The sequence below is a fragment of the Diceros bicornis genome, chromosome 9 (assembly GCF_020826845.1).
Source record: "Diceros bicornis minor isolate mBicDic1 chromosome 9, mDicBic1.mat.cur, whole genome shotgun sequence".
Lineage (NCBI taxonomy): Eukaryota > Metazoa > Chordata > Mammalia > Perissodactyla > Rhinocerotidae > Diceros > Diceros bicornis.
In genome coordinates this window covers 33,141,346-33,168,329 of record NC_080748.1, presented here as the reverse complement: position 1 = coordinate 33,168,329, position 26,984 = coordinate 33,141,346, and the positions used below count along the sequence as shown (strand labels likewise).

The window sequence follows — 26,984 nt, the reverse complement described above, 5'->3', positions numbered from 1 at the left end:
GCATTGTTTTAAGAACTGTAAACACAACCTTGAACAAGACGGACTTGCTCCCTACTGTCCCGAAGTTCACCTCCTAGCAGGGATTGATGGAACATAAACCATGAAGAAAGAAATTACTTTCAGAGAGTGATAAGAGCCAGTGGTAGGGATGTAACAGAGATACGTGGGAGTGGGAGAGGTGGGAGGAAGCCATTTGGCTGGTCAAGGAAGGTCTCTCTGGAAAGGTGACTTTTGATTTGAGCTCCTAATAACAAGAAGCCGGGCTGTGGGAGTGGGAAGATCTGGGTGAGGAGATTCTAGGCAGAAGAAAGGGATGGAGCAAAGGCCCAAGGGCAAGAACAAACTTAGCAGTTCCAGAACGAAAAGGAGGCTGGTGTGGATGGAGCTTGGTGGGCAAGGGGTACAGCAAAGAGATGTGAGATCAACAGCAGGGGACAGATCGTGGGTTTTGAACAGCGCTCCCAAGATCCTCCTCATCCCCACTATTTCACAGGATAATCTATCTTTTATGACTATTGATTTTCTGCTTGAGCAATCATTCAAAAGTGTTCCAAAGTTAAAAAGAGCGATTTGAAAACCTCTGTAGTTTTAATTCTATTCTAACTGCTAGAGGATATATAGACATACACACATGTATAGATATACACACATATATATATACATGCATGATATGTGACTACATAAACACACACATTTATAAACATATATACTATATAAACATATGTGTTTATGTATAAACATGTATACACACACACAGACAGATACACACACACATACATGCAGGAGCTTTTGAGCATTTGACAAGGATTCATAGCAGAGAATCAGTGGCTTAGAAATCATGGTAAAGGAGGTAAAATTGAACATTCATGATTTGGAAGTACTTTATGCTGGGGAGGCAAAGTTAGCCCTAGGTGGGTGGAAGCTGTTCCCCAGCTGGAGCAGCTAGTATGTCAATGAAATCAGAGATTACTAATAAAAGACACATGAATGACATGAACAGGTATATTCTGAATATAGCAGAGTTAGAAAATGCTAACATCAGAGACAGAGTCAATAATATCAATGAAGGCTGCCAGCACTAAGTGGATTGGTGTCACTTAAGAGACAAGATCTAAATAGAGAAGAAATTCTACCCACGGTGTGAGAATGCTTAAGATATTTTATTTGAGGAGAAACTAATCTTGCTCACTAGAATAAGCTGGAAAACTAAACAAGAAAAGACCACTGGGGGAAGGTACCTAACAAGCAAATCAGAAATGATACAAAAACAATAATGTCTGAAGGCAAAGTATAATAATAAATTTGGTTTGCTTGTTCAGAGTTCTAGAAATGACTTATGAGGGAGAGTACAGTGTTTCTTGAACCCCATTACACTTTGGAGTAAAATCTGTTTGACAAGGGATGCAGTTCAATATAACCGACAATATTAATTATATACCTATGTGTGGCTAGCACTGTGCTAGGAAGTGTCTCTGCTCACAAAAAGCAAGACCTACTAAAGAGAAAAGATACGATGTTAACATCACCTGGCAGGTAGAGTGTATCCATTTTACAAAATCCTATCAGCAGAGCAAATAATAGAAACAAATTGACTGTAGCCCAGGGTCAAACCGTATGGTAAGAGCAATAAATGCCTTGGTGTGGGTAGGAAAGGGCACCACTGAAGCTGGCTGGAGTTACCAGGGAAGGTTGTTTGCGTAATGTGGGACGCTGAGGTGCCCTCAGAAGAGCTGGTATAATTTAGGTAGACGGAGAGGTAGGGGAAGGTGTTTCTGAGTTACTAACAGCTCCGCAAGGGCAGTTCAATCTGATCCAACTGTGAATCTGGAAATACTGCCTAATTATTAACTAGCAGGTAAAAGAACAGAAAACAAACCTCTGGTGTCACTGCCAGGCTTCCATCTGGCTGCGGGACCATCAGGAGGCCCTTTAAATTATGGTTCCTGGGCAACAAAAAGAAGGCAGAACTTTTGCTTACTAAATTAGGAACAATAATTTCAATAACACCAGAGTCAGCAAGGATGCTAAAAAGAAAACATTCAGGCATCACTGATGAGAGTACAAATTGTAAATCCCTTTCGAAAGTAATTTTGTGATGTCTCAAGAGCAACGGAAATGACCATATCATTTGTTCACCTGGAAACTGATCTTAAAGAAATATTCCAAACGGGAAACAAAAAGTCAAAGACACTACCTGCAGAGTTATTTATACTGTTTGAAAATTGGAAACAGCTCAAAGACTGTTACCAAGAGACTAATCAAAGTAATGCAAATAGATCATTTTTCGCCCATGGAGATAGTAAAGGTTACAATAATTTTAAATATCCACTATTGGTATGAGTATAAAATGGGTACAACTTTAGTAGAGGACAATTTGGCAATATCAAAATTTAAAATATACATCCCCTTGAGTCAGTTCTAGAAACTTAGAGTAGAGAAATGATCAAATAGTTAAAATACTTAAAGTGTGCAAAGGACTTTGCTGATCCCAAGGCATCTCCTAATTTCCTGGGTTTTTTTTTGTTTTTTTTTTTTTTTTTTTGCGAGGAAGACCAGCCCTGAGCTAACATCCGATGCCAATCTTCCTCTTTTTTGCTGAGGAAGACTGGCCCTGGGCTAACATCCATGCCCATCTTCCTCCACTTTATATGCGATGCCGCCACAGCATGGCTTGCCAAGCGGTGGGTCGGTGCGCGCCCAGGAACCGAACCAGCGAACCCCGGGCCGCCGCAGTGGAGTGCGCGCACTTAACCACTTGCGCCACCAGGCCGGCCCCTAATTTCCTTTTTTACATTACATAATACACAATTCATTTGATGCTTGAAAGGATAGTGCAATAGATATTACTGATAGCCCCATTTTCTAATGAGGAAGAACCTGAAGGTCACAGAGATTAAAGGATTTACCCATACTAGCCCTAAGTTCATATGCCTAGCAAGTAAAAGTCAAATCTTTTACTAGTGTTCCATGATGAAAATGGTGGGAATTTCACAAGGGAATTTCATAGTCATCTTGTTTATGTGAAAACATCTCTTTGTTTAGACATGGAATTCCATTTCACTGGAAGCAAATCACTAGGGTCTGGGAAAATAATGGCTCGCCAATCTTTCCTGGGGATAACAAATAACACTGCTCCCACTGCATTTGGGAGAGGGAGAGAAGGAGAGAGTGAGGAGAGGGAGAAGGAGAGGGAGAAAAGGAGAGAGAGGGAGAAATGATTTGTTGGTCCTCTGACTCAGCATGCGTGAAAGAACAAATAAAAATAACTTATATGCAAATATAAGACGCAGTGTGAATGCTTAAAAGGAGGCCAGGATTGTGAGAGATCTGTTATTCACAAGTGTTGCATCTACTTGGAGAGCAGGTTCAAATAGGGAGGTGAGGCATCATTATCTCACAGCAGGAGAAGTAATAATTCTCATTATTTCTAAAAGCCATGTGGACCTCAATGGGTTTCAAAATAATCAATTAATTAACCAAATTAAATATTTAGAATGAGTTACAGCACAAAGATAGGAAATCAAGGCATATAAATGAGCTTTAGACGTGTAAATTTACTCTTTAGAAGGAGAGATTACTCAAAAGGGAGAAGTGGCATTGCACCAGATGGCTGTGTCCAATAACAACTTCAGTGGACACATATTATAATTGTTCTATTATTTACCAAGGAAAATGTCTGCAAAACTTCAGAAATCAGATAAAAATTTTGGCAAGTACAAGACCATGTCAGTCAATAACATGTTTCATTTTGAGTTTTAAATTCCTCCCTCTCAGTGGCTCATTATTTGATTCTAGACCAAGAATTCACTACTTTTCTCTGCCTCAATTTCACTATCTGGAATATGGAGTGAAAAGCTTTGCCCAAATCAGGAGGTTTGGGACTTTTTCTTCTTTACTTTTCACATTAGCCCCTCTGTCCGGAATCAAATACTTCCTATCTAACGGATTATTTCCAAAAGTGTACCGTCACGTCCTAGTTTGTCTTAACTTTCTCTTGATCCCATGTCTTTCTTAAGTTACCAGTCAATTTACCTGCCCTCTTTCTAGACATCTTCAAAGAGTTGACTTATTGTCTCTACTTTCATTTGTCATTCTCTCTTTCCTTCCTCTTTCTGTTTCTTTTTGTTTTGTTTTTTGAAGGGGGTTTAATAGTTGGGCCAAATTTAAATATGCAGCAAAAACGAGAAACAGTGAATCCATTAAGATCATGAATGTACTATCACTAACAATCTCTTTTTTGTGTGTGTAGTCCTTTTTGGCTTTTCACAGGGCATCCCTATGCACCATCTCACTTGATCCTTGTGATATCGTTCAATCTTTAACCCACCAACCTGGCTTCCACTCCTACAAATGGAAATAGCTCTTCTTAAGGTCACCAACGACCTCCCCATTACAGTCTTTTTACTTGACCTCTCAGAAGAAATGAATCCTGCTTGCTACTATGTGGCCAAGATACATGGCTTGACTCCCATCAGATCACACTTTTCTATTTTCCTTCTAATTTTCTGGCTGTTCTTTCTTTTCAACCCCTTTACTGGCTTATCCCCTTCTTCCTAAACTTTAAATGCTGGAAATTTTCAAAGCCCACCTCCACACCCTCGTCTCCCTATATTCTCTTCATGCCATTTCCCTCATGTCCCTGGTGCCAATTATGTTCTACATGCTGATGAACATAGATGTCTCCACATGTGTATATGTCTGGCCCACGTCTCTCCCTCCAGACCCATATATCTATCTGCCTTCTTCATATCACCACTTAGATTTCTCACGAGAGCTCAAACCTGAGATGTACAAATCTGAATGTACGATTCCCCTCTAAATTTGCTCCTCCTGTGTTTCTCATTTCATAAAATGCTGCTACCATTTACCCAGTTGCTCAAGGTAGAAACTTGGAATTCATGTTGATTCCCTTTCCCTCTCACTCCCCGCTCATCTAATTGCAAAGTCCTAAGGCCTCTACCTCAAAAATGTATCACAGATCCGTCCTCATCTCTCTACCTCACTACCATCCCCCTAGTCCAAGCCACACCACCCATCTCATCTCTTATCTGGACTTGCAGGGTCTCTTTATTGACTCTCTTGCTTCCATTCCCACTCTACACTCCAAATCCATTCTCTTTTAACATTTAAATTCAATCATGGAATCTCTCTGTTGAGTCAACAAACAAATAGATAAATAACCTTCAGTTAATCTTAGAATTAAGTCCAAACTCTTTCTCAGGACCTACAGGGCCTCTAACCACCTCTTCAAACTCCTCTCATAAGAGTCTCTACCTCATCCACTCAACTGGCCCTCCAGCAGTTCTTCAAGCAAGTCAAGCTCCTTCTGCCTTCAGTGTCCTCTCATACATTCTTCCTTCCACTCTTTCCAGAGCTGGCTCCTTCACATCCTTCAGGATCTCAGCTTGAATTTTATCTCCACAAAGAGGCTTTTCCTGTTTATGTGAAGCTCCATGGTAGATTCCCCTTTGATGCTCTATCATTGCAGTGTCCTATTATTTTCTTCATGGTAATGATTACCATTTGTAATGATCTACTTATTAATTTGTTTACTATCTGTCTCCACCATCAGAGCATGAGCTCCACGAGGCAGAAGTAACTTCAGTTCTCACAGCGAAAGGCGGTCAACATATATGGAAGGAAGGAAGGAAGGATGGACGGAAGGACGGACGGAAGGACGGACGGAAGGCAGGCAGGCAGGCAGGCAAGAAGAACAGATATTGTCCAATTATGAAATCAGAAATAGTATGTAATCCCTAAAATTGGGGGTGGGCGGGTGTAATATTAATTCAAAAATCCATTTGTTTTTCTTGAGAATAAAATTTTAGTTTCAATGTTTTCTGCATATTTTGGCTTTATTTTTACATACACATTAAAAAATCATAATATATTTTTCCTCAAAAGCTACGAATTTCTTTATAAATTTGTGTTTTCATTCCAAGCTTAAAATAAATGACTCTTCTGCGAAGTATTTAAAAAAGAAACCCGTTCTCTGTGTTCTTTTATCTGCCCTCAGCCAAAAAAAAAATCGTGTGAGGGTGCTGGAGTAGGATAGATCTCCTATCTTGAACATTGTGATTTGGTACCAAGGAGTTTGAGACAAAACTAGGCACAGCTCTGCAGGTATTTCTGATATTTTGCATTAGTCATTAATATAAAAAAGGTGAGCCACAAATAATAAGAAAAAAGAATATGAAGCATTATGTTTTTGAATTGCTGCTGGAAGGAAATTCATTTTCAGCCAAAACACAAGAGTACTTCACCCCTTTGACATGCAGTTGGCTGGAAGCACGAGTAACTGGCAACAAGAAACTTAGATATTCTTAGAGCTACATGCTGTGGGTACTCAGGCCCAAAACCCGGAAAAAGATAATCATAAGCCTTTAAGGAAGGTACTTTTTAATTTCTTCTTTTCAAATAGGAAAGAAAGGAGGCAAATGGTTAATACCACTCTAATAAAAAGTAGGTAAAAGGGACAAGAAATCACAAGCAAAAGATTCCTTTAACACACATTTAATGACACACCAATGCATGACAAGCACTGTGCTGGGAGGCATGCGGGCACAAAGAAGAATAAAACATAGTTTTTTCCCTTAAGAGTCTTATCATTAAGCAGAAGATACAGATTGGATGGATAGATAAAAAGAAGGTAGGAAGGAAGGGAGGGAGGGCAGATGAATGGACAGATGGATAGATAGATATAGCATAAGGAAAGGATGAATGAATGAGCACGGTCTGCCAGGGAAAGAGAAGTAACAAGAATGAAAAATGAAACAAGGAAGAGTTAAGGAGACTCTGATTTAAAATGTGAAGAAATGAACATGGTTCATAGTTCTATCCATATCTCAGTTGCCTTGTGAAATATATCAATAGGCTTTTCCTTTATTGTAATGTACACAAAATTCTTATGGTGAATGAATGAAAAGTGTAGTCTCCTGTTGATTAAATCTTGTACTTAAGCAGCCAAGATTAGAGTTTAGTTGTTCTTTATAACCAGTTAATATCATTCAGTGAAAAATATAATGTCACTCCCAAACCTGGTGTGCTCTTCACCAGGCATGAAAGTGTACAGGCAAGAGGGTTTGGGGTATTCTTCTTAACCTATCGAAAGTGGAGAACATAGGCAAGATACATTGTTCTGTAGAACTTAATTAGACTCTCTCCAGGCTTCTGTCTGCTCATCCATAAATGAAAGGGCTGGACCAGATCAGTGTTAGCACAAAGATTTCTTCATATTTATACTGGTGTTGGCGGCATGGAGTGCTATGTTGAGATAGCAGGACAAATCCCACTTCAGCAGGAAGGAGGGCCCTGGTAGGTTAGCAACATCTGCCACGAGCATGGGCATAAGACACATTCGCTACTGTGGAGCAGGTCACTAAGCCTTAAATGAAATATCGTATCTGAAATCTCTGTGAAAAACACTAAATACCAGTATGAGATATTACTATTTAAAGTCCTTTCTAAATCACAGATCTTATTATTTCTACTGAGTTGATGCTATCATCTTCCCATACAATGGATACCAATTACAATAAATTCTTGAGTATCCACATTTCAGTTATTTTTTGCCCCAAGTCTTGTTTTCAGGTTCTCACTAACACGATTGGAGCAAGCACAGCCTTATTTACTTTTCCGTGCTAAGAATGGAGCCCAGCAGGAGGCCATTTAAAACAGAACACTCAGTTTACTCATTCAAAGAAAGAGCCCATCACACATGGACTGTCCAAAGGCATGGCACAGATGCTGCGCTGGCTCTCTTCCTTGGTTTAAGTGTGGGCTCAGGAACAGGAAGAGCCTTCCAAAGGGAAACAGAAAATTTCTGGTTCCTTCCTACTCATATTTTTACAAAGCTCCTAATTTTCTTTAAGGAACTGTAAATTCATAAGTGAGATATAGCCAGGATGAAAAGCAATTACAAATAAAAACAAGCATAGCCACTTAGGATTTTAGATGGTCTGTACCCTAGTTACCTTATAATGATAGGAAAAACTGAGATACGAAACACCTTACTCACACTCTTACCAAGATTGCTTGAACTGAGACCCCCCAATTTCTAGTACCTACCATCCTGTTCATCTTCGTGTTTGCCCTTGGTAATTGGTTATTCAGCAGATGCCACTGCTATGTCAAAGGCCCTGAAACTGGCAGGAATATGTCCTTCCCTCTCTTGCAACCTGTTTCTTCAAAGCCTACAAAGATGCAAGTTCCTTACAATGATTCTCCTACATCACTCACGTGGCTCTATGTGTGATTAACTCTGCAGGTGCTCTCTGGATCCGTTAAAGAACAAATACACAAACAAACAAAAAACACCATCACCACCAGAAAGATTACCTTAATTATAGAGACACTCTTCCTGTAGTTCCTGTTAAAAGTTACTATCTCGCTTTATTTCCTCAAGGTATTACCTGGATGCTAGTCACTCTAGGATTGTGCATAGCAATGTCTTATGTTCTTGATTTTTAGGATCTTCCCAAATCATAGAATTTCAGAGCTTTAAGGGGGCCTGGACACCCTCCTTTGACTGGTGGGTATAGCAGGGCCCTCGATCTGTGCAACTGGCCCATGGTCACTTAGCCACCAGGTGACAGAGCAGAGGAGGAGTCACGCCAAGTCTCCAGGGTCCTCAGTACTCTGCTTCCCCACATGATACTATCTGGCTTTTTCTGCCCTTTCATGCCCTTCCCAGCCTTCTCTGGTCAGTCAGGGCCTGCTGCACACTATGCTCCTCCCCATCTGGCCTGCCCCTCTCCTGGCCAAGTCCCAGCAAGGATGACATAGAAACCCAGACAAGAATGACATCATCATCTTCCTCTATTATTTTCCTAAATTGCTTTTTTCCTACCCATGACTAGGCAGTATTTTCTCACAGCTGGGGATGAACAAATTCAAAAAGAAGTTCTCAAATACATGGTTTCCAAGAGAGAGGCCACCAAATTTTGAAAATATAAAATGAGCGTTTGTGAGTGATTGTACAGCTCATAAAAATGTCTCTGGTTAGAATCTCGTCAGCAATAATTCACTCTGTGTGAAGGTCCCCTGTGGAGACTTTAGTCGCCTCACATTAGGGCGCTGAGGCCTATTTTTCCTGCTGAGATGGAATAAATGACTAGGAAGCATTAACTGATGGAGGTCACAAGAGTCCCATCCAGTGAAGTGAGGAATATTTCTGTAAAGATGCCCTTGTGGTTGGAAAGACTTAGTGAACTTAAAGACTACACTATTTCTCTTTCCCCTTAAGGATAAAGTGTCCCTTTGCCCCACAGGAATCAACTTTCAGAAGCAGAGCTTCAAGGTCAAAACTGTATCTTCTATGCCCAGCAAGTAAATGTCCTTGATGAGGAAAAAAAATATAGTTTATTATAGTTCAAGGATGCATGCACTGATGCCCAAGACATCTTTTTTCAAGATAAAACCTGACAAAATGAGATTATACACAGTGCTTGAGCACAGTAGACACTCAATATGTGATTTTTAAATTTGTACCTGTAACTACCTTTTAAGTACTTTTTGGGTCAGCTACTTTTACAAAAAAATTTCAGTGTAAAATTGTGTTGTAGTTAAGACAACAGAAATATAACATCAGACAAGCTTCCCTACCCATTCCCAGGCCAAATGGGGTATTTTTTTGTTTTCCCACCAGCCCAGCCCCTGAAGTGCTTCAAGAAGTTATATTCTCAAATTTTCAATTGTAGTGCCTAGGGCCTCATGTTTCAGAAGGTCTAAAATAGGCCCTGGAATCTACAGTCCAGGGAAGGTTGACACAGGTGACTTGTGGAAAATACTTCGAGTAATACTGTCTTACAGCTACAGTTTATGGGTATGCTCTGGGTGCCTCCACATGGCTTGTAGAGGAGAATGGTTGTCACTGCTCCTAGAATAGGAGAAGAGTCAGGACAAGGGAATTGTTTTTCACAGGGGCCAAGTCCTCTTTTGGAAGAAGTCATCCAAGGTCACTCTCCCCGCCTTCCCTATTTCTCCCTAAACTGCTCTCCAATGAGGGTAAAGGAAACTAACATGTTTGGATCCCTACAATATGTCCCACACTTTATACTACTGACTCTGACTCTGAAAACTGCAACAATTCTCTGATGTTGATACTGTTATCTACCTATTTGTAGACAGACAAATTCAGAGAAATTAAATAACTTGCCCAAGGTTGCAGAGCTCAAGAAAAGAGCTCGGATTCAAATCCAAGATCTCAGGCTCTAAAGCCACCATCTGCCTGTTGCAGAGACAGTTCTTCAATTTCTAAGGAAAATAATTTTTTCTTCTGCAAATACCACGGAAAGAGTCCCCATTTATTGCTGTAATCGGCTAATGCTCCTTTCTCCTTCACACCTTCTGACCCTTCCAACTTCCGGCTTGCCCTCACCAGCTCCTTCCATCCAGCGAACCCTCCACTTTCTCCCTACCATTAGTCCTCTCCTTTTTTCACTTCTCCAGCCCCAGTGTCGTAGGACTGTGTGGTCCAGCTCCGTAATTACTCTCCTGTAAATGCTCAGATCTTCTTTGTGCCCTGTCTTTTCATTCCGGCCACCTGCTGAAACCCAACCCAGAGTAAGCTCACCCTCCTTCTCTGTCCCTGCCTACTGGGAAAACATATGCTGCTGGAGAACATCACGTAGGCTCTCAGTTAGTGTTCTTCAACCTTACAATATTTCTACAGTCAGCTTCTTCTCACTCCTCCAGTGACTACCTTCAGGGGTTCCCCCTTCTCAAACTTTCCATTCCTCATCAGCCCACTTAACCTCACTAGATGACCTCCCTCGTATTTTTCTGAGAAAATAGACTCCTTTAGCAAAGAACTCCCTCCACCTGTTAGTAAATCGACAAGCCCACCTGCTCTGGATTCTGTACTTCCCAGAGAATGAATATTTAAGTTGACCCAAGTCTATCTTATCCGTGTTAATCACTGAAAAGTTCAAAGTTTCTTTTTTTCTTTAGGAGAGCTTACTTTATTTTCAGACTGAAATGTACATCTTTTCCCCGTATTTATGATTGTTTTTGGTTACTGTCATAAACCGGAGGGCATGACCACCATGGCCTTAGTCATAGCAGTTTACTCTAAGTTACTCCTGGTTAAACTTGGGTACAAATTCTAAATCACTGGCCCCCAAGTCCTAAACTCATGAGGCTTAATGGAAATCTCCAGATTTCAAGCACAGTAAAAAATGATATGCATAAAAATTAAATACTTGAAATCTTTTTTGTAATACAAAAACATCTATACAATTACCACTCATCCCACCCTATGATACATTTCCACCTAAGGTATTTATTTTGTAAAATAAAAGAGTAAAGAAGGGCTGGCCTGAGGCAAAAATGTAGGAGGTTTTGCTTTAGTCATTTTCTCCTAAATCCTGATATAGCGGAAACAGTTTAGGCAGACAGACATGGATTTCAATTCCAGCACTGCCTCCTTCTTCCTGGGTAATCTTGGGTAAGTTAATTAACATCACCCAAGCTCAGTTCCCTTATCCATAAAATGGGGTTAATGATACTTAGCCAAAGGAGGATTAAATAAAGCAAAATATTTAGAGTACTTGGTACATATTAGATGCTCAATAATTGGTGGGTTTATTACTATCCTTTTCAGCCTTCTTAGTAAAGTCATTCATATCATAGCCTCAAATTTTTTTTTTTTTTAATTTTTTGTTTATTGCAGTAACATTGGTTTATAACATTGTAAAAATTTCAGGTGTACATCATTGTACTTCTATTTCTGCATAGATTACATCATGTTCACCACCAAAATACTAATTACAACCCATCACCACACACATGTACCGAATTACCCTTTCACCCTCCTCCCTCCCCCCTTCCCCTCTGGTAACCACCAATCCAATCTCTGTCCCTATGTGTTTGTTTATTGTTGTTATTATCTACTACTTAATGAAGGAAATCATACGGTATTTGACCTTCTCCCTCTGACTTATTTCACTTTGCATTATACCCTCAATGTCCATCCATGTTGTCACAAATGGCTGGATTTCATCGTTTCTTATGGCTGAGTAGTATTCCATTGTGTATATATACCACATCTTCTTTATCCATTTGTCCCTTGATGGGCACTTAGGTTGCTTCCAAGTCTTGTCATAGCCTCAAATTTAATTACGTCTCTAAGGAACACATATATTTTAAAAAGACTTTGTCTGAAAAATTCTGCTTCCAGCCATGAGGAAGTTAACAGGGATGGAATTTATCCTCCTGCCCCAAACAACTAAAAAGTCCGACAAAATATATGGAATGAAAGTTTTCAAGCCTTGGACAACAGGAAGTGCAGGACAGAGATTATTGAGAGAAGGGAGACAGTTGAAGTGAAACCTATGATTGTCCCAGTCTACTGTCTAGGAAGTTTCCAGGATTTAACTCAAGAAAGAGAAACCCAAACAGAGCCTGAGGTGTACCTGAGTTCAGGGAGGCCAAGGCAGCTGGAAATTACAGGGCAGAGCACTGGAGGGGAAAGAGCTAATCAGAGAGAGAGCTCTTCCCCGGAAGTCTTTGGCTGAATACTGATTAGGCATAGAGGGAAGTACCAAGCCTGAGGCAAAAACCGTGGGAAAGGAGCAGGTGGAACCATTTCTGAAGCCCACAAAGGGCTGGAAATAGATCCAATTCCCATTAGCCAGTGAGGAGAAACCTTGCAATATACTGGGGTAGAGTTCCCCAAAGTGTCTTACCTTAAAAGTGGGACAAAAATATCTCCAGTCTTAAGGCTGCCCTGGACCCACTTACCCAAGCTTAAAAGCAAGCTCCGAAAGAATTAAACAGTTTCCACGGCACTTAACTGCATCTCAGAACAAATCTCAAAAATATTTAAAGGAATACAAAAAAGTCCAGCACCTAACAGTGAAAAATTCACAATGTCTGGCATCCAATAAAAATTACCAGGCACGCAAAGAAGCAGAAAAATATGATCCATCATGAGGAGAAAAATCAATCAATAGAAAGAGACTTAGCAACATCACAGATAATATAATTAGTAGATAAGTACACTAGAAAGCTATTATACATACAGCCCATATGTACAAGAAGGTAGATGAAAGCATAAGCATGACAAGGAAAGATAGGGAGGATACATTTTTATAAAAGAAGAAAAAAGAAGTAATCTGGAAAGATAATGCTTGATTATGAGAAAAATAAATCACAGATGTCAAATAAGGGGGCTGATGGTTGTGGCTACCCTTCACATCTAACCATGAGTAAAGACACAAAAGCTGTACTATAGAATTGTCTAAGGACCAGGTATAAAAATGAGTTTTCAAAATTTACACATCTTTATATAATTATTTATACAAATCATTCAAATCATACATCCATTAAACTATAAAGTTATTGAGCACCCAGCTCTGTTTGACGATAGAGGAAATACAAAGATGATTTAGATATGGTTCTTGCCCATATAAATGTACGGTCCAGCACAGTCTATTAGATAAACAATAGCCTAATTATATAAGTGCATGATGTGACATATCTACAGCTCAAAAACACAGAATGTAGGGCTGGCCCTGTGGCATAGTGGTTAAGTCGGTGTGCTCCCCTTCGGCGGCCCGGGTTCACGGGTTCAGATCCTGGGCGCAGACTACACTACTCATCAGCCATGCTGTGTTGGTGACCCACATGCAAAATAGAGGAAGACCGGCACAGATGTTAGCTCAGGGCTAATCTTCCTCAAGCAAAAAAGAGGAAGATTGGCAACAGGTGTTAGCTCAGAATGACTCTTCCTTACCAAAAACACCAAAACAAAACAACACAGTATGTAACACATAGTAAATGATAAGGCTGCAGAATAATAAAAGGAAATAAGATATAGAACAGGAGTCACTATGCAATTATTCCACATTTACAAATAAAAGGCTTTGACATTACCAGAAAACAAAGATCCAATGTACAGTAGTGTGCATGCATGCACACAGGATAGGAACACACAAATTGACTTTAAATTCATTTAAGAATTTAACTGTTTAGGCCGGCCCCGTGGCTTAGTGGTTGAGTGCGCGCGCTCCACTGCTGACAGCCCGGGTTCAGATCCCGGGCGCGCGCCAATGCACCGCTTCTCCGGCCATGCTGAGGCCTCGTCCCACATACAGCAACTAGAAGGACGTGCAACGATGACATCACAACTATCTACTGGGGCTTTGGGGGAAAAATAAATAAATAAAATTATTAAAAAAAAAAAAATTAACTGTTTGGTTTTTCTTCCTGTTCCCAGCTACATTAGAATGCCTACCATGGACGCAGGATACAATTTTCCATTATGGAATGCAAATATTTCCCTTCAGCTCATGGAGCTGGTAAAGGTAGCAAAGCTTCTGTATTCCAGGGGAAGAAACAAGAAAATTAGGGAATGGGTGCTTCTGATGTATATGCACATATACACATTAAATACTTGTATGCAATGTGTATATACTTAATAGTGTAAATAGACATACCATTATTTTAAAATATTTTCTATAGTTGTAGTCTAGTGGGTAAGAAAGTGACTAGGATAGTTGAAAAGGCTAGTTAAGTAGTACATATACCAGAGTATGACAGACCAAATAAAGACAGAACTAATCAACTGATGGAAACTAGTATAGCTTAAAAAATTTATTTGTTGTGGCATACAGGAAGAAGAAAAATTACACATTGATAATTCAGAAGAAGTCAATCTACAAAGCAAATAAATTTACAAAGCAAGTAAGTTTATGTTCTTTTTTCCATGAAAGAGAAAAATAAATATATTTCAAATGACTATATCACACTATGCAAACATTTGAAAAGGAGTTTCATTTTATAACATCTCTAGCCAACAAGGATATAGGCTGTTGTCACCTGTGGAGAGTTATTTGAAGACAGGTCTTGATTTGTTTTAAGTGATGTCAATCACCTTATATAGCACACAGTACAGGCAGAAGCAAATATTTTTTGGAAACAATTCCTACAGATTCTCTTATCTCTAGAAATACTGTAGATACACACATCATAAGCACAGCTCTTGAATGAAATCTCCGGAAGGGCATGCATATCCTCAGCACCTGCAGCAATGTCTGACATATAGTAGGTACTCAATATTTCAGTCCCATATGGCTAGATCCAGGCTATCTACCTCCATAACCTCTATCTGGACTTCCAGAAGCCTTCTAGATGTAAGGCCAGACGCCTCTCTTGCCACTCTTCAATCCAGCCCCTATAAACCAACTCAGGTGATTTTTTCTCTTTTAAACATGTGTCAGAGGTTATTTGTCTGCTTAAAATCCTTCAATAGCTTGCACTTCAAGTAAAATCTGTATTCCTTATTTTGGCAGGCATGATCTGGCCCAACCAACCTCTCCAGACACATGTTAAGTACCAACCTGCCAACCCCAGCCCATTCCAACCATCACGTCTGGCCCAAACACATCCACCTTTCATGTCCTTGAAAGAGCCAAGCCTTTGCACAGGGTATTTTCTGCTTTTAGAATTTTCTCATCTTTCCAGATTCCCCTTTTCTTCCTGTCCTTCTCTCCTGCTACCTGGATAACTCCAATTTATCCTTGGCATCTTAGCCTAAATATTACTTCTTTAGAGGAGCCTTTTCTGAACCACCTCCAACACCTCTAAGTTAAATTAGGTTCCCCATCCCTCTTTTGTAACATCCCACAATTGTAATTAAATAATCATTTGCACAGTTATTTGGACAACATCTGCTTCTTTAGAAATATGTATGCTCCACAGGAGCAACATCAGTCTGTTGCGTAAATTGCTGTTTCTCTAGTGCCTCGTAAAATATGCTGTACATTTTGTATCTTCGGTAATATTATGATGAATGAATAAATATACCAATATACTGTCTAACGTCCTGGGGAGAAAAGGGTAAATAACTGGGAAAGTGGAACAGAACTGTCAAGAATATCTGAAATCAGGTACATAAATTGTGAAACATAAGTCAAGGGCCTATTTGCTTTCTGACACTTGATAATGAGAAATCTTTCAACAACAGAGAAAATAAAAACAAAAGAGGACTCGGATCATCATCTTTCTGACAGCCCAACCACTATACAGCAGGCTATCTGTATCCTCCTAATCACGCCTGTGTCAGAGAGTGTCACTATTAATATCTGAAGAGACTAAATAAAGAAAGTTTTCTGGTTTGAGTATTATTTTCATTTTTTAAAAAGTACGTGGGATGGTTTATCAACAGACAGTGCATCTGAGTGTCTCTGAGACAGTTTCAGGCATAGATTCCTAGATTACATTCTTTTAATCTCAGACTACTTCTCTCATTTCAAACCTTGGAGCCCAGCAATGGACAGGAATCTAGTGAGTCAAAAGAGAGGAAACAGATGAAGGAGATATTTGGAGACACAACTGGAGGTTAGGCTGACAACTCAGCTCAGGGCCTATTTCTAATTTCATAGCAAAAGCGTGGCTGGAGAGAAAGGTTCCCGGGTCCTCAATGCCCATTCATATGCTGTCACTGCCAAAGCTACATCTCTATTCTCCCTTCTTTCATGCGCTCTAGACCTTAAATCTGACTGCTCATCACATGTTTCCTTTCAACAGGTTCTTCAAATTCAACACATCTAAAAAGAAACTTGTCATCTTCCCGCACCCTTCTTCTTTTCTAGCCTTCCCCATCTCAGTAAATGATGCCACCATTTACACAATTTCCAAAGCTAGAAACCCAGGAGTCATTGCGACTCTTCACTCTCCTTACATTCTACATGGACTTAGCCATCAATTCCTGTTGTTTCTATAATTAAATGTCTGACGAGTCCCCTCACTTCTCTCCATCTCCACTGCCATGATCATTATTGCCATTATTGCCGTTATCTCTTATCTAGGTAACTACTACAGCCTCCCATCTGATCTCCTTGCTGCCAACCTTTCCACACTCCCATGAGTTCACTACAGGACTTAAAAAAGTGCTCCATAAAAATACAACTCTAATCGTACCACGCCCCTGCCTAACACTCTTTAGTGACATCCTCTAGCACCCTTTATCTGTTAGGAGCAGAACCACTTATCATGTTGATTTGTATTTGCTTATTTACTCTTCTCTGTCTCTCCCACTAGGGCCTAAAATACGAGAGTAAGGTCTATGTCTTGTATTCCCAGTCGTCAGCACAACGTCTGGCTCAATAAATCCCAGTTAAAAGAGTGATGCTTCAGGAGATGAAAGGATTTAACAAATGCCTCTTCATATCTGGGCATATTAAAGAGAATAAAAGTGTTCCTGGGAGGATTAAACAACCATAAGAAGGAAACTAGAAAAAAAAAAATTCTGAGGACGCAGAGTGGAATTAAAATGAGTGGAAGCATCAGCGAATGGGAGAGGGGAAGGAAGAGGACAGAGAGGGGACTGTAACCCATCTTAGCCTCCCCACGAGTTATAAAGCTAAGCTCTTCTCAGAGTGGCAGGGAACAGAGGCGGTGATAGTGAACTCAGAGCTTCCGAAGAAGAAACAGCAAGGTAGGAGCCAAGGAACAATTCAGAGGGTTCATAGATAGTTGGAAGAGTCAAGACATTCTTTTGTTGGCTTTAAGTTAATCCCTGATGAGGCATGTGGCACCACCTTGTATACAGACCTTGCATAGCTAATGGGGAGGTGTGACGATTTTCAGAACATGTATTTGAAATACGACAAATGGCATGCTAAGAAACCTGGGGTAAAAGATATATGTCACCTTAAAGTCAGTAATAGCTAAAGAGAGATTGCTGACGTTAGGAAAGAAAATTTCAAAAAATTTAGAGAAAAGCAAGGTGAAATCTCACAGCCAGAGAATAACCAGAAAGTAGTTCCAGTTCCCATGCAGGCCTGGGCAAGAAACTGGGAACCTGGGGACTCGGTTGCTGCTTTTCAACTCTTCCAGTTGATGGCTATAACCGTGGAAAAGAAGCCAGGGCATATAGGAAGGGAGCAGCTGGTCACACAGATGGTGTCAAAGCTCAGAATTTGATATTGTGGATTTCAGATGATGACACCAGGGGTGGGGGCTCCTGGAAAGCGACAACATGCATCTTAGGAAACTGGGAAGAAGGTTTCAGGCAACACCTGACCACAAGAGAATTGTTTTGAAACTTGATATAAGAGAGTGACACTGTTCAGCGAAAACAAAGTCGTAAACTGGATGAGAGGGAGGATATCATGTATGGCAGAGGAAGATGGACGGTAGAGGAAAAGGATCTCCACAGTTGATGTGGAAAATCTGGTTTAGATGGCTATATGCTAGTGTCTCATGAGAGACAAAAAAAATATTAATAGATTTTTTTTAAGGGCTAAATTAAGTTTGGGGAATCCTACATACGAGAGACCACTCTTTGAAACTGTACATTGCATGTTAGCCTAGTAAAGTCTCTGAGGAAATGCTCAAAGAAACCAGCTTAGGGGCCAGCCCGGTGGCACAGCGGTTAAGTGCGCATGCTCTGCTGCGGCAGCCTGGGGTTCGCCGGTTCGGATCCCGGGCGCACACCGATGCACCGCTTGTCAAGTCATGCTATGGTGGCGTCCCATATAAAGTGGAGGAAGATGGGCACGGATGTTAGCCCAGGGCCAGTCTTCCTCAGCAAAAAGAGGAGGATTGGCAGATGTTAGCTCAGCACCGACCTTCTTCACAAAAAAAAAAACGAAACCAGCTTACTCGTGGTAAATCTATAGTTTGCCACAGTTGTTAGGCCACGTAGATACTTATATGACATCCACCCTACCTAACAACAATGGTGGGACACTAATTTTCCAACAGACCAGTTTAGAAAACCTGGATCTATACCAGTGCACAAAGTATTGATAATAAGAACAAATCAACAAAAAAAATCCCATAAAACTAAAAGTATGGGGAATAAACTAAACATGACACAATAACATAAGGAGGTAAATATTATCTCACAGATGAACCAAGACTTTGGAGTAGGGATTTAGGGCTGGAGTATAACAATATAATAGTGTGTTTTCGATAAAAGAAACAAGCTAAATGTAATGATCTCAGTAGCACTTCATATGGAGAAGGTAGATGGGGAAGTTCACGAAAGTGGGAATGGGATCGTGGTGGGGAACATCAGGGTGATGATAAAAGGGGAAGAAAGGAAAGAGGCGTAATTGTGGGAGCTCACAACACACATCAGAAAGGCACAATATAATAGTAATAAGTGATCTGATTTCCTGGGAAATCCCCTTGATAAAATCAGAGGATATGAAAAATGTGTGCCTTGCTTTGCTGTAATTTTAATCTCTCAGTAAACAGAAGAAGTAGTAAGGAATGGGATTTAGTATCAGTTTAATTTTTAACAAATATGGGAAGAGTAGTTGGCCATTTAGAAATATCAGAAACTTTGGGAGAAAGCCAAGTGCTCATAAAATCCAGCCTCTCTATAATCCTCTATAAGAGATGTTTTAGAGGAGATTTCTTGGAAGGAAGGTTACACTAAATAATCTTTAAATCCCTTCTGAGACATGAAAGACTGCCTCTAACATTCTACAGCCACACTGAAGAATTCCAGAGGTGGCCGGCATGAAAACTGAGCAAGAACGACATTCTGTGGCTCTCTGTCTACGCTGGAAAGAAACAAATATACTACCCATAAGGTACAGTAAAAAGAGCATAAGATACTTCATGTTAATATACTATAGAGCTGTAAGAATTGAAACAATGTGGTGCTAGAAGAAAACTAGATCAGTAGTACAAAATAGATACTTCAGAAATAGAGAAAAATATACATAAGAATTGATTTTCTAATAAAAGAAGGAAGTAAATCAATGGAGGTATGGAAAATTGGGAATATATATCAACTTCTAGAGTGGGCAAAACCTTTCTTTATTTAGAAAGGGAATAAACAACTCACAGAGGAAAAGTTAAACATAAATTCTTTAAAAATGCAACAAACATTAAGAGGCAAAAGACAGATTGGATAAATTTTTTTTTTTTTTTTGCAGAGAAAGATTTGCCCTGAGCTAACATCTGTTGCCAATCTTCTTCTTTTTTTTTTCTTCCCAAAGCCCCAGTGCATGGTTGTATATCCTAGTTGTAAGTCCTTCTAGTTCCACCACAGGATGGCAACTGACAGACGGGTGGTGTGGTTCACGCCCAGGAAGTGAACCTGGGGCAGCCAAAGTGGTGAGCGCTAAACTTTAACCACTAGGCCATAAAGACTGGCTCTGGATAAATATTTTTAGGAAACAGAAACTCCAAAGATCAAAACGCTTACTTAACAAATAATGACCAAACATAAACCAATAGAAAAATCACCAAGCACATTATCTGATAAATGGATTCAGTATAAAACTAATCTATTTACAAAAGAACAACTATGAATAGAAAATGAAGGAGGGAAAGGGAAATAATTTTAAAAGGGTAGTTATAAAAGAATTTAAGGTAAAAAAACAGGATGCCATCTTTCCATATCAAATTAGTAAATATTAAATGCTTATGTATATATTGGAAATTAATTACCCAGTATTTAACAAGAAACTCTAAAATGTTCATTTCTTTTGACCTACTAATTCTACACATAGGAGTCTATCCGAAGGAAATAATTCTAATTGCTGAAAAGCTCTATGCATAAAAATGTTCACTGTAATATTATTTATTAAGAAAAAAGAGCAAAAAGGAAGAAAAGAAGAAATAAGAGTTAATATTTAATGAATGTTTACTATGTGCAAGTAGAATGCAGCTATTTCATGTAATTTATCATATTTAAATCCCACAACAGTCCCATCAAATAGATACAATCATTGTTTTACAAAAAAGGTAAAATGCTTTTACATGCTTGAAGAGATTAAGTCCTCCAAAGAAACCAGGCTAGTAGGAGTGAAAAAATGGAAATGGACTAAATGTAAACACTAGAACAGTTAAACAAACTGGGCAAGACTTATTCACTGGATTATTTAAAGTTTTTAAAATATAAAACTACCAAATGAAAAAATAATTTAGGATAAGGTGCTAACAAAAATGCATAACAGAAAATTTTATATTTAATATGATTAAAATATTTGCATAGAAGGAAGACTGGAAGAAAATACATAAACGCTAACCAAATAAAACAGAACCGGACCCTGAGATAGGGTCAACAAGTGCAGTCGGCTAGCAGCCCTGAGAACAAAGCGAAGTTTAGTCGATTGGCAGACCAGGAAAATAAAGAAGGGATGCCCAGGAAGACCCTGAAAGGGTTTAAGTAGTTTGGCTAATACAGGAGATAGAGAACGTAATTCAGGGCAGATACGGTAAATCTTCTACAACTACTAGGGCTGTAATTCTTTTCATGGTAAGTTGCTGGGAAAATCATAAATTGGTCATGGTTAAAATGTCAGAAGACTCAAAATCATAAGAAAAAATAATGAATTATTGAGGTTGGGGCTTACCCTGGCAGTCGCACAACATTTTCTGAGAAAAGTGAGAAGTGGAGACAAGAGTAAAGTAATTTCTGCTATATGAATATTTCAATTAGGCAGTGGGGAAAATCTGAGTGGAAAAATACAAATCTTTACTCTCAAGTTACTAGAAGGAAGTATCCGTCTAGATCAGCTTTAGGGGAAAGGGGTCTGGATAAACACATATTCAAAGCACAGAAAATGCGATTTATGTATACACACACACATTCCGCAGCAGACTAGTCTTCGATTGTATGAATTTTATAGCATTTTGGAGAATTTTATACTATCCTAAGTATAATCTTTTATAACTTAATCTTTGACTTTCCTTTTTCTGTCTCTCACTTTCCCGTGTCTTCTGTCCTCCTTCAAGTTCTTTCTTGTTATATTAAAAAATAAACCTCATATATACTTATATATGTATGTATGTGTGTGTATACATACATGTATGTATAGATGTCCATATGTGCGCGCACACACACACAAACATATATATATATATAATTTACTACTGCTAGTTTAGAATTTTTATCTCTGGTCACTATTAACGAACAAACAAATGCTTGCTCAACTCAGCACAAAGTACCAGGTCTGTGGGTGTAGAACTCAGTAACTCTCCAGATGGTATACTTAGTGCATACCATCTACTCTCATCTAACTTGATGGGCAAAAGTGAATTGTTCTTCTGACATGATAACAATAATCATGGTATAATAACTGACTGTCACCTCTACACTGCAAATTCGGGGAAGGCAAGGACCCTGCCTGTTTTCTTTACTGCTGGAGCCCCTGCACCAGGACAATGCCTTATGAATATTTGTTGAATGAAGAAATGAGTGAGTGAGTGAGTGAATCTTGCAAGTCTTATGTATTTTTCCAGATAGCTCAAGTCCCATCTCCCTGATATCTTCTCTCAGAGCCCCAGTGATTGATCCTTCTGGAAATGACTACATTACCAGCCTGCACCACTACTTAACACCTCATTCCACACATTATTTTTATTGCTGTTTTTTGTTTTCAGTTTAAGGAGACATGCTCCTCAAGGAAACTTATATATGTATATATTTATTCTATTTCCCAAGGCACGTGTTACAGGCCACATGGAAAACTCTTAATAAACATGTATTAAAATAAATGATGAAATATTTTAAATGATCTACTTGGTGACATTTCTAAGCATTTCCCCTATTGAACGCGTTGTATTATGATTCCAAAGTGTGGTGGAAAGGAAACATGGAATTTAGTGTCGGGTGAACTGGGTTTCTAGCTCTGCCACTTCAGTGCTGGAAAAGTCACCTAAACACTGGTCCTCTGTTTCTCTGTTTTTAAAACGGAAACATTAACAAGAGCAGCAACAACAATAGGTAACCACCTATCTCAAAGAGAAGACTGGAATCAAATGGCAAAATGTATGTGAAGGAGTTTTGCAAATTGGAAAGCAAATATTAGCCCTTCTAGTTACCAATTTAAAATATGAAATTGATGTTGTAGTGCTACAGATGATACTGCGTCTGGCTTTTTCTGAGAACAGCTATTAGGCAGAAGGGCAAGGTGATGACAAAAAGATCTCAAGCACCACCTGCCAAACACACGCCAGCCATAAATCACAGACCATGCTCAACACTTGCGTGTGGAGAGATTACTGGGCACCTGTCACCCACACCCCTTGGCACTGCTGCAAGCATCTTCCAACCCAGGAGAGAGCTTACCAGACACAAGCTGCTGTCCAGGCAACCCCACGGGAACCATGCCCAAGTTATTCATGGCGGTAGCCCAGGCTGTTGGATCTGTCACCGACATGTTGAGCTGGGTTGTGTCTATCGCTATACTCCCCAAACCATCGGCTGCTGCAGGGAAAAACAAACCATGACTTAGCGTCAATAGGCAAGGGTGTTTGTTTTAAAGGAAACTGCATTTCTAGAGATGCGAGGCTTCGTTTAGCACATTCCCAAACTACAAAAAAAAAAAGCGCTGTAATCTACAGCAATGTTTTCTCCAGACATAAACATAAAGAGTTTCCGAATACATTCTGGGAGGAAACTTAGTGACATGTAGTTTATATTATACACAGTGTGCCACTAAGGAACTACCCCTGGAAAAAACTGAAGAACCGCTTCCTTCTCCCAGTGAAACAACATTAGTTAAGTTTCAAAGTTGAGAGGCAAAGCGGGAACTCTCTCTTGGTAAAACAAGTCAATTGGCTTAGTCGACTAAGAATAAATAAATTCATCTGTTTCTGGGTGTAACTAATAAAATCTCTAAAAACAACTGTCAAGTAGTCAGACTGGTCCTGACTGAATTTATTAAGTGTTACATTGTAACATATTCCCTCCCCTACAAACTTTTGACATCATTTCATTAAGGAAACGCAGGTCTCTGCCTAAAGTGACTTTTCCAAAATATTTCTTACAAGTGCAGACTTTCATCAAAACAGAATAAACAAATAATATTAAAAACAAATAGCACAGAGCCAAAAAAGAAAAACCCAGCAAAATATGTCAAATTTGACTTAACGCTGACATTCCCTAGTTTCACGGCCTGATTTCTTTGAGGATCCCAGGCTCCCGATTCAATGCATATTTTCACAGCCGGGCAAGCTTTTCCACTAAGAAGTCGAAATGCCTCGTTTGTGTCCTGTGCTGGCTGCCCACATTTACCTGCAGCCATCATCTGAGGAAGCTGCTGGGGATGCTGGATGATGCTTTCAATGCCACCTGCATCTACTATTGAACTATGAGCATCCTGGCAGGCAGGAGTGCTTTGACGGCTGAGCGCAGGGTCCCCGCGGAGATCATTGCATTCTGCAAAAGAGGAAAGGACTGCGGTGAGAAACCACAATAGTTAACTGAGGGAGCCTTCAAGGGACAAACGATTTGTCTATTCAAAACAAACAACAAAACAACAAGGAACAATTTCCAGTTCCAGGCACAGAAGTGGAGCTGCTTCCCGTGCCTCAGCAGCTGTCTCCTGGCGCGGTTTCGGAGCCCAGTGAGATGGGTGGGTCAACTAGCAACCCATCTAGAGCGGACCGCGACTGGCTGAATAAACAGCCCCGTCTGCGAGTGTGCCTCGTGCCTTGCCTCTTACTGAAGAGACTCACGAATGGGGCTTATCAGCCCCTGCACAGCCTCTTCCACACACTACACATCAATGGAGAGGCCAGACTCAGGGCTAAGTATGATTTTTTTAAAGTTAAAAAATTAATTGATGTTGTTATTTTGGAAGACGGTCGTCTGTGAAAGGTATTCGGATAGGAAAAATAAGTACGGAAGTGGAAGAAAAAAAGCAAGAAGCTATTCACCGTGAGGCTGGTAAAGGAGTGTACCTAAATTACAATAGTCAGGAAAGGCAAAGCGAAAGAACGGCATGCGGCCCATAAAAGAAGATCTAGAGGGTGTTGGGGCAGCAAAGGAAAAGTATTTGTTTTTTTTTAGTTCTATGAAAAGATAAATTTAACTGGCCACAATTTGTTTGCTCTGAATTTTTCCTAGAATGGCACAGGTTATATATATGTATTTTTATTAGACTTTTTTTCCAAAGCACTTTTCTAACAGAAACAAATAACAGTAAACCATTAAATCAAAAGGCCCCTCTATTACACACTGTTAATAAGGTATGACGCTTTCTCTTCATCCGTAAAAATGCAAAAGCATAGCATTCATACATATATATTTTAAGTGCACTTTCACCAGTTCAAAACTGAAAGACAAAACACATCGCTTAGGTGGGTGACCTGAGAAGTTTGAATTTTAAGTAGATTTGATATACCAACTGAATTTCAATATTTATTTTTATTTAGGTATAAAGTAGAAATTTTTCTAAACCATGTTTCTGTTAATGGCTATTTTAGAACGAGATGCTATGGTCTGTTCGTGTATCTACTGTAAAGTTTGGCCCTTTTATGGTATGCTCTTTTATGTCTTTGATTCTTAGGTGCAAGAATCAGTAATCCCTTTGAACACTGCACTGCCAAAAAAAAAACATTGCCAGTTGACTATAAATTTAATTCACATGGAAGCTCAGGTTTCGATATCTCAAGGATAGGTGGATAATGAGCAAATATTTCCATAGTTCCCATAAATCCCCAGCCGTCAACCAAGGGACCATATGAGATACTGGAGAATTTTTCCAACAGTCTGTCAGGAAGATGAAACATCTTCATCACGTAGTGAATGATTCCAACTTTGGGAGCAAACTGTCCTCAGGACAAATATTTTATTCCTTGCAAGTAAATTCTACTACCCAAATGAATTTGGAACTTGCTTATGTATTGCTCATCAATTATCTCAGGCAATGGATGCCATCAGATAGAGATTCTCACCATGTAAAATAAACTCAATAACATAAATAGGTAGCTCACCTAAATGTCTGCCCTTTAGCCATCCACACACCAGCAATATTTCTGTGCCAAAACCTCAAAGCACTTTCCTCTCCTCACCTCCAACCATCTCAGATCACAACACAGAATCAGGCTGGAATGTGTTTATTCTTTTGCTCAGATGGCCCTGTAGTAGAGCCCTTTCAGATCACCGCAAGGTCACTATTTGTCTTACTTATCTCCCCTAATGAAGTTTAGCTGGCTGGCTTCCTTCTAGCTCAGGTTCTCCCCAAATGGGCATTAATCACAACTTTTTTCTGTCCACTGAGTCTGCAGTTCTGGAACGCTCTGTCAGAGAACATCTCTTTCCTTTGTGGGGTTTATGACTTGTGCCTGACCGGCCATGTTTCACCTTGCCTTTTTGCTGTAGTGTTTTTAGGGATGGTGTTAGCTTTCCTTGGCTCTATAACCGTCTGTTCCAATGGTAGTTTTCTTCTTAGTCATTATGGTCTTACAAAGGGGCATGAAGTGTCCTGAAGGCCCATAGCTTCCACCCACACTTTTCATGCCCCTCTTAACAAACTGATGCTGTTCATAAACCTCAATTTATCCCCTAAAGAGACTTCGTAACATTCAATTTATTACATTCTTCAATCTTCCAATCCAGTGGTTTGAATGACATACAACTTCATGTGGCTACCATGTATCTAGAGTGGTGACTGTCAAGTACCTTCTATTACATTTCAGGCATTTTCAATAGTCTCAAGGATGTCATGCCATTCTTTAAAAAATTTAAATTGATTTGATCACTGGGCTTTGAAGAAAGGTGATATTTTTAATTAATTACTACACCTAGTAATTTATGAATAGTCACAAGCGCTATTTTTGTTCTCGACTAACATCTATCGTTCCTATTGAATACCTGCCTCTTTAAATGATTCCGGACTATAATGCCTAATTTATCATTCAAATCAATTTCTCTGCCTTAGTTTTCTTATTTCTAAACTCTAAAAATGATTAATATTCCTAGTGATGTTTATTTACACACAGAGATGTGGGGAGTTAAAAAATTATAGCTAATAAAGCACTTGGAATATTGTGGGTGCTAATTATTATTATTTTATTTGGAAGTGTAGTGTTTCCTTTAAGGTGCCCCAGGATCTTTGTGTTCTGCTGGATAATTATGTAATTAATTCTAAAACAGTGAATAACACTTGATATTTCTAAAAGTAAATGTTGCCCTAGTTTTCTGTGCCACACCTAATTTGTAGCAGAATATTTCTTCATTTTCTACAATTCCTTTATAAAACAATATAATGTAATTTAAAAGACAT

General features: G+C 39.4%; 1 protein-coding gene across 1 annotated transcript in view; it reads right to left on the bottom strand.

The window, feature by feature from the left end:
• Positions 1 to 26,984, bottom strand: part of ENOX1 (ecto-NOX disulfide-thiol exchanger 1) — a 259,199-nt gene that overhangs the window by 175,606 nt on the left and 56,609 nt on the right. The window contains exons 2-3 of the mRNA XM_058548228.1: positions 23,990 to 24,133; positions 23,042 to 23,179 (exon numbers count right to left, since the gene is read on the bottom strand). Of these exons, the coding sequence (XP_058404211.1) occupies positions 23,042 to 23,179; positions 23,990 to 24,002 (151 nt within the window). The 5' untranslated portion in view covers positions 24,003 to 24,133. The remainder of the gene's footprint in view (positions 1 to 23,041; positions 23,180 to 23,989; positions 24,134 to 26,984) is intronic.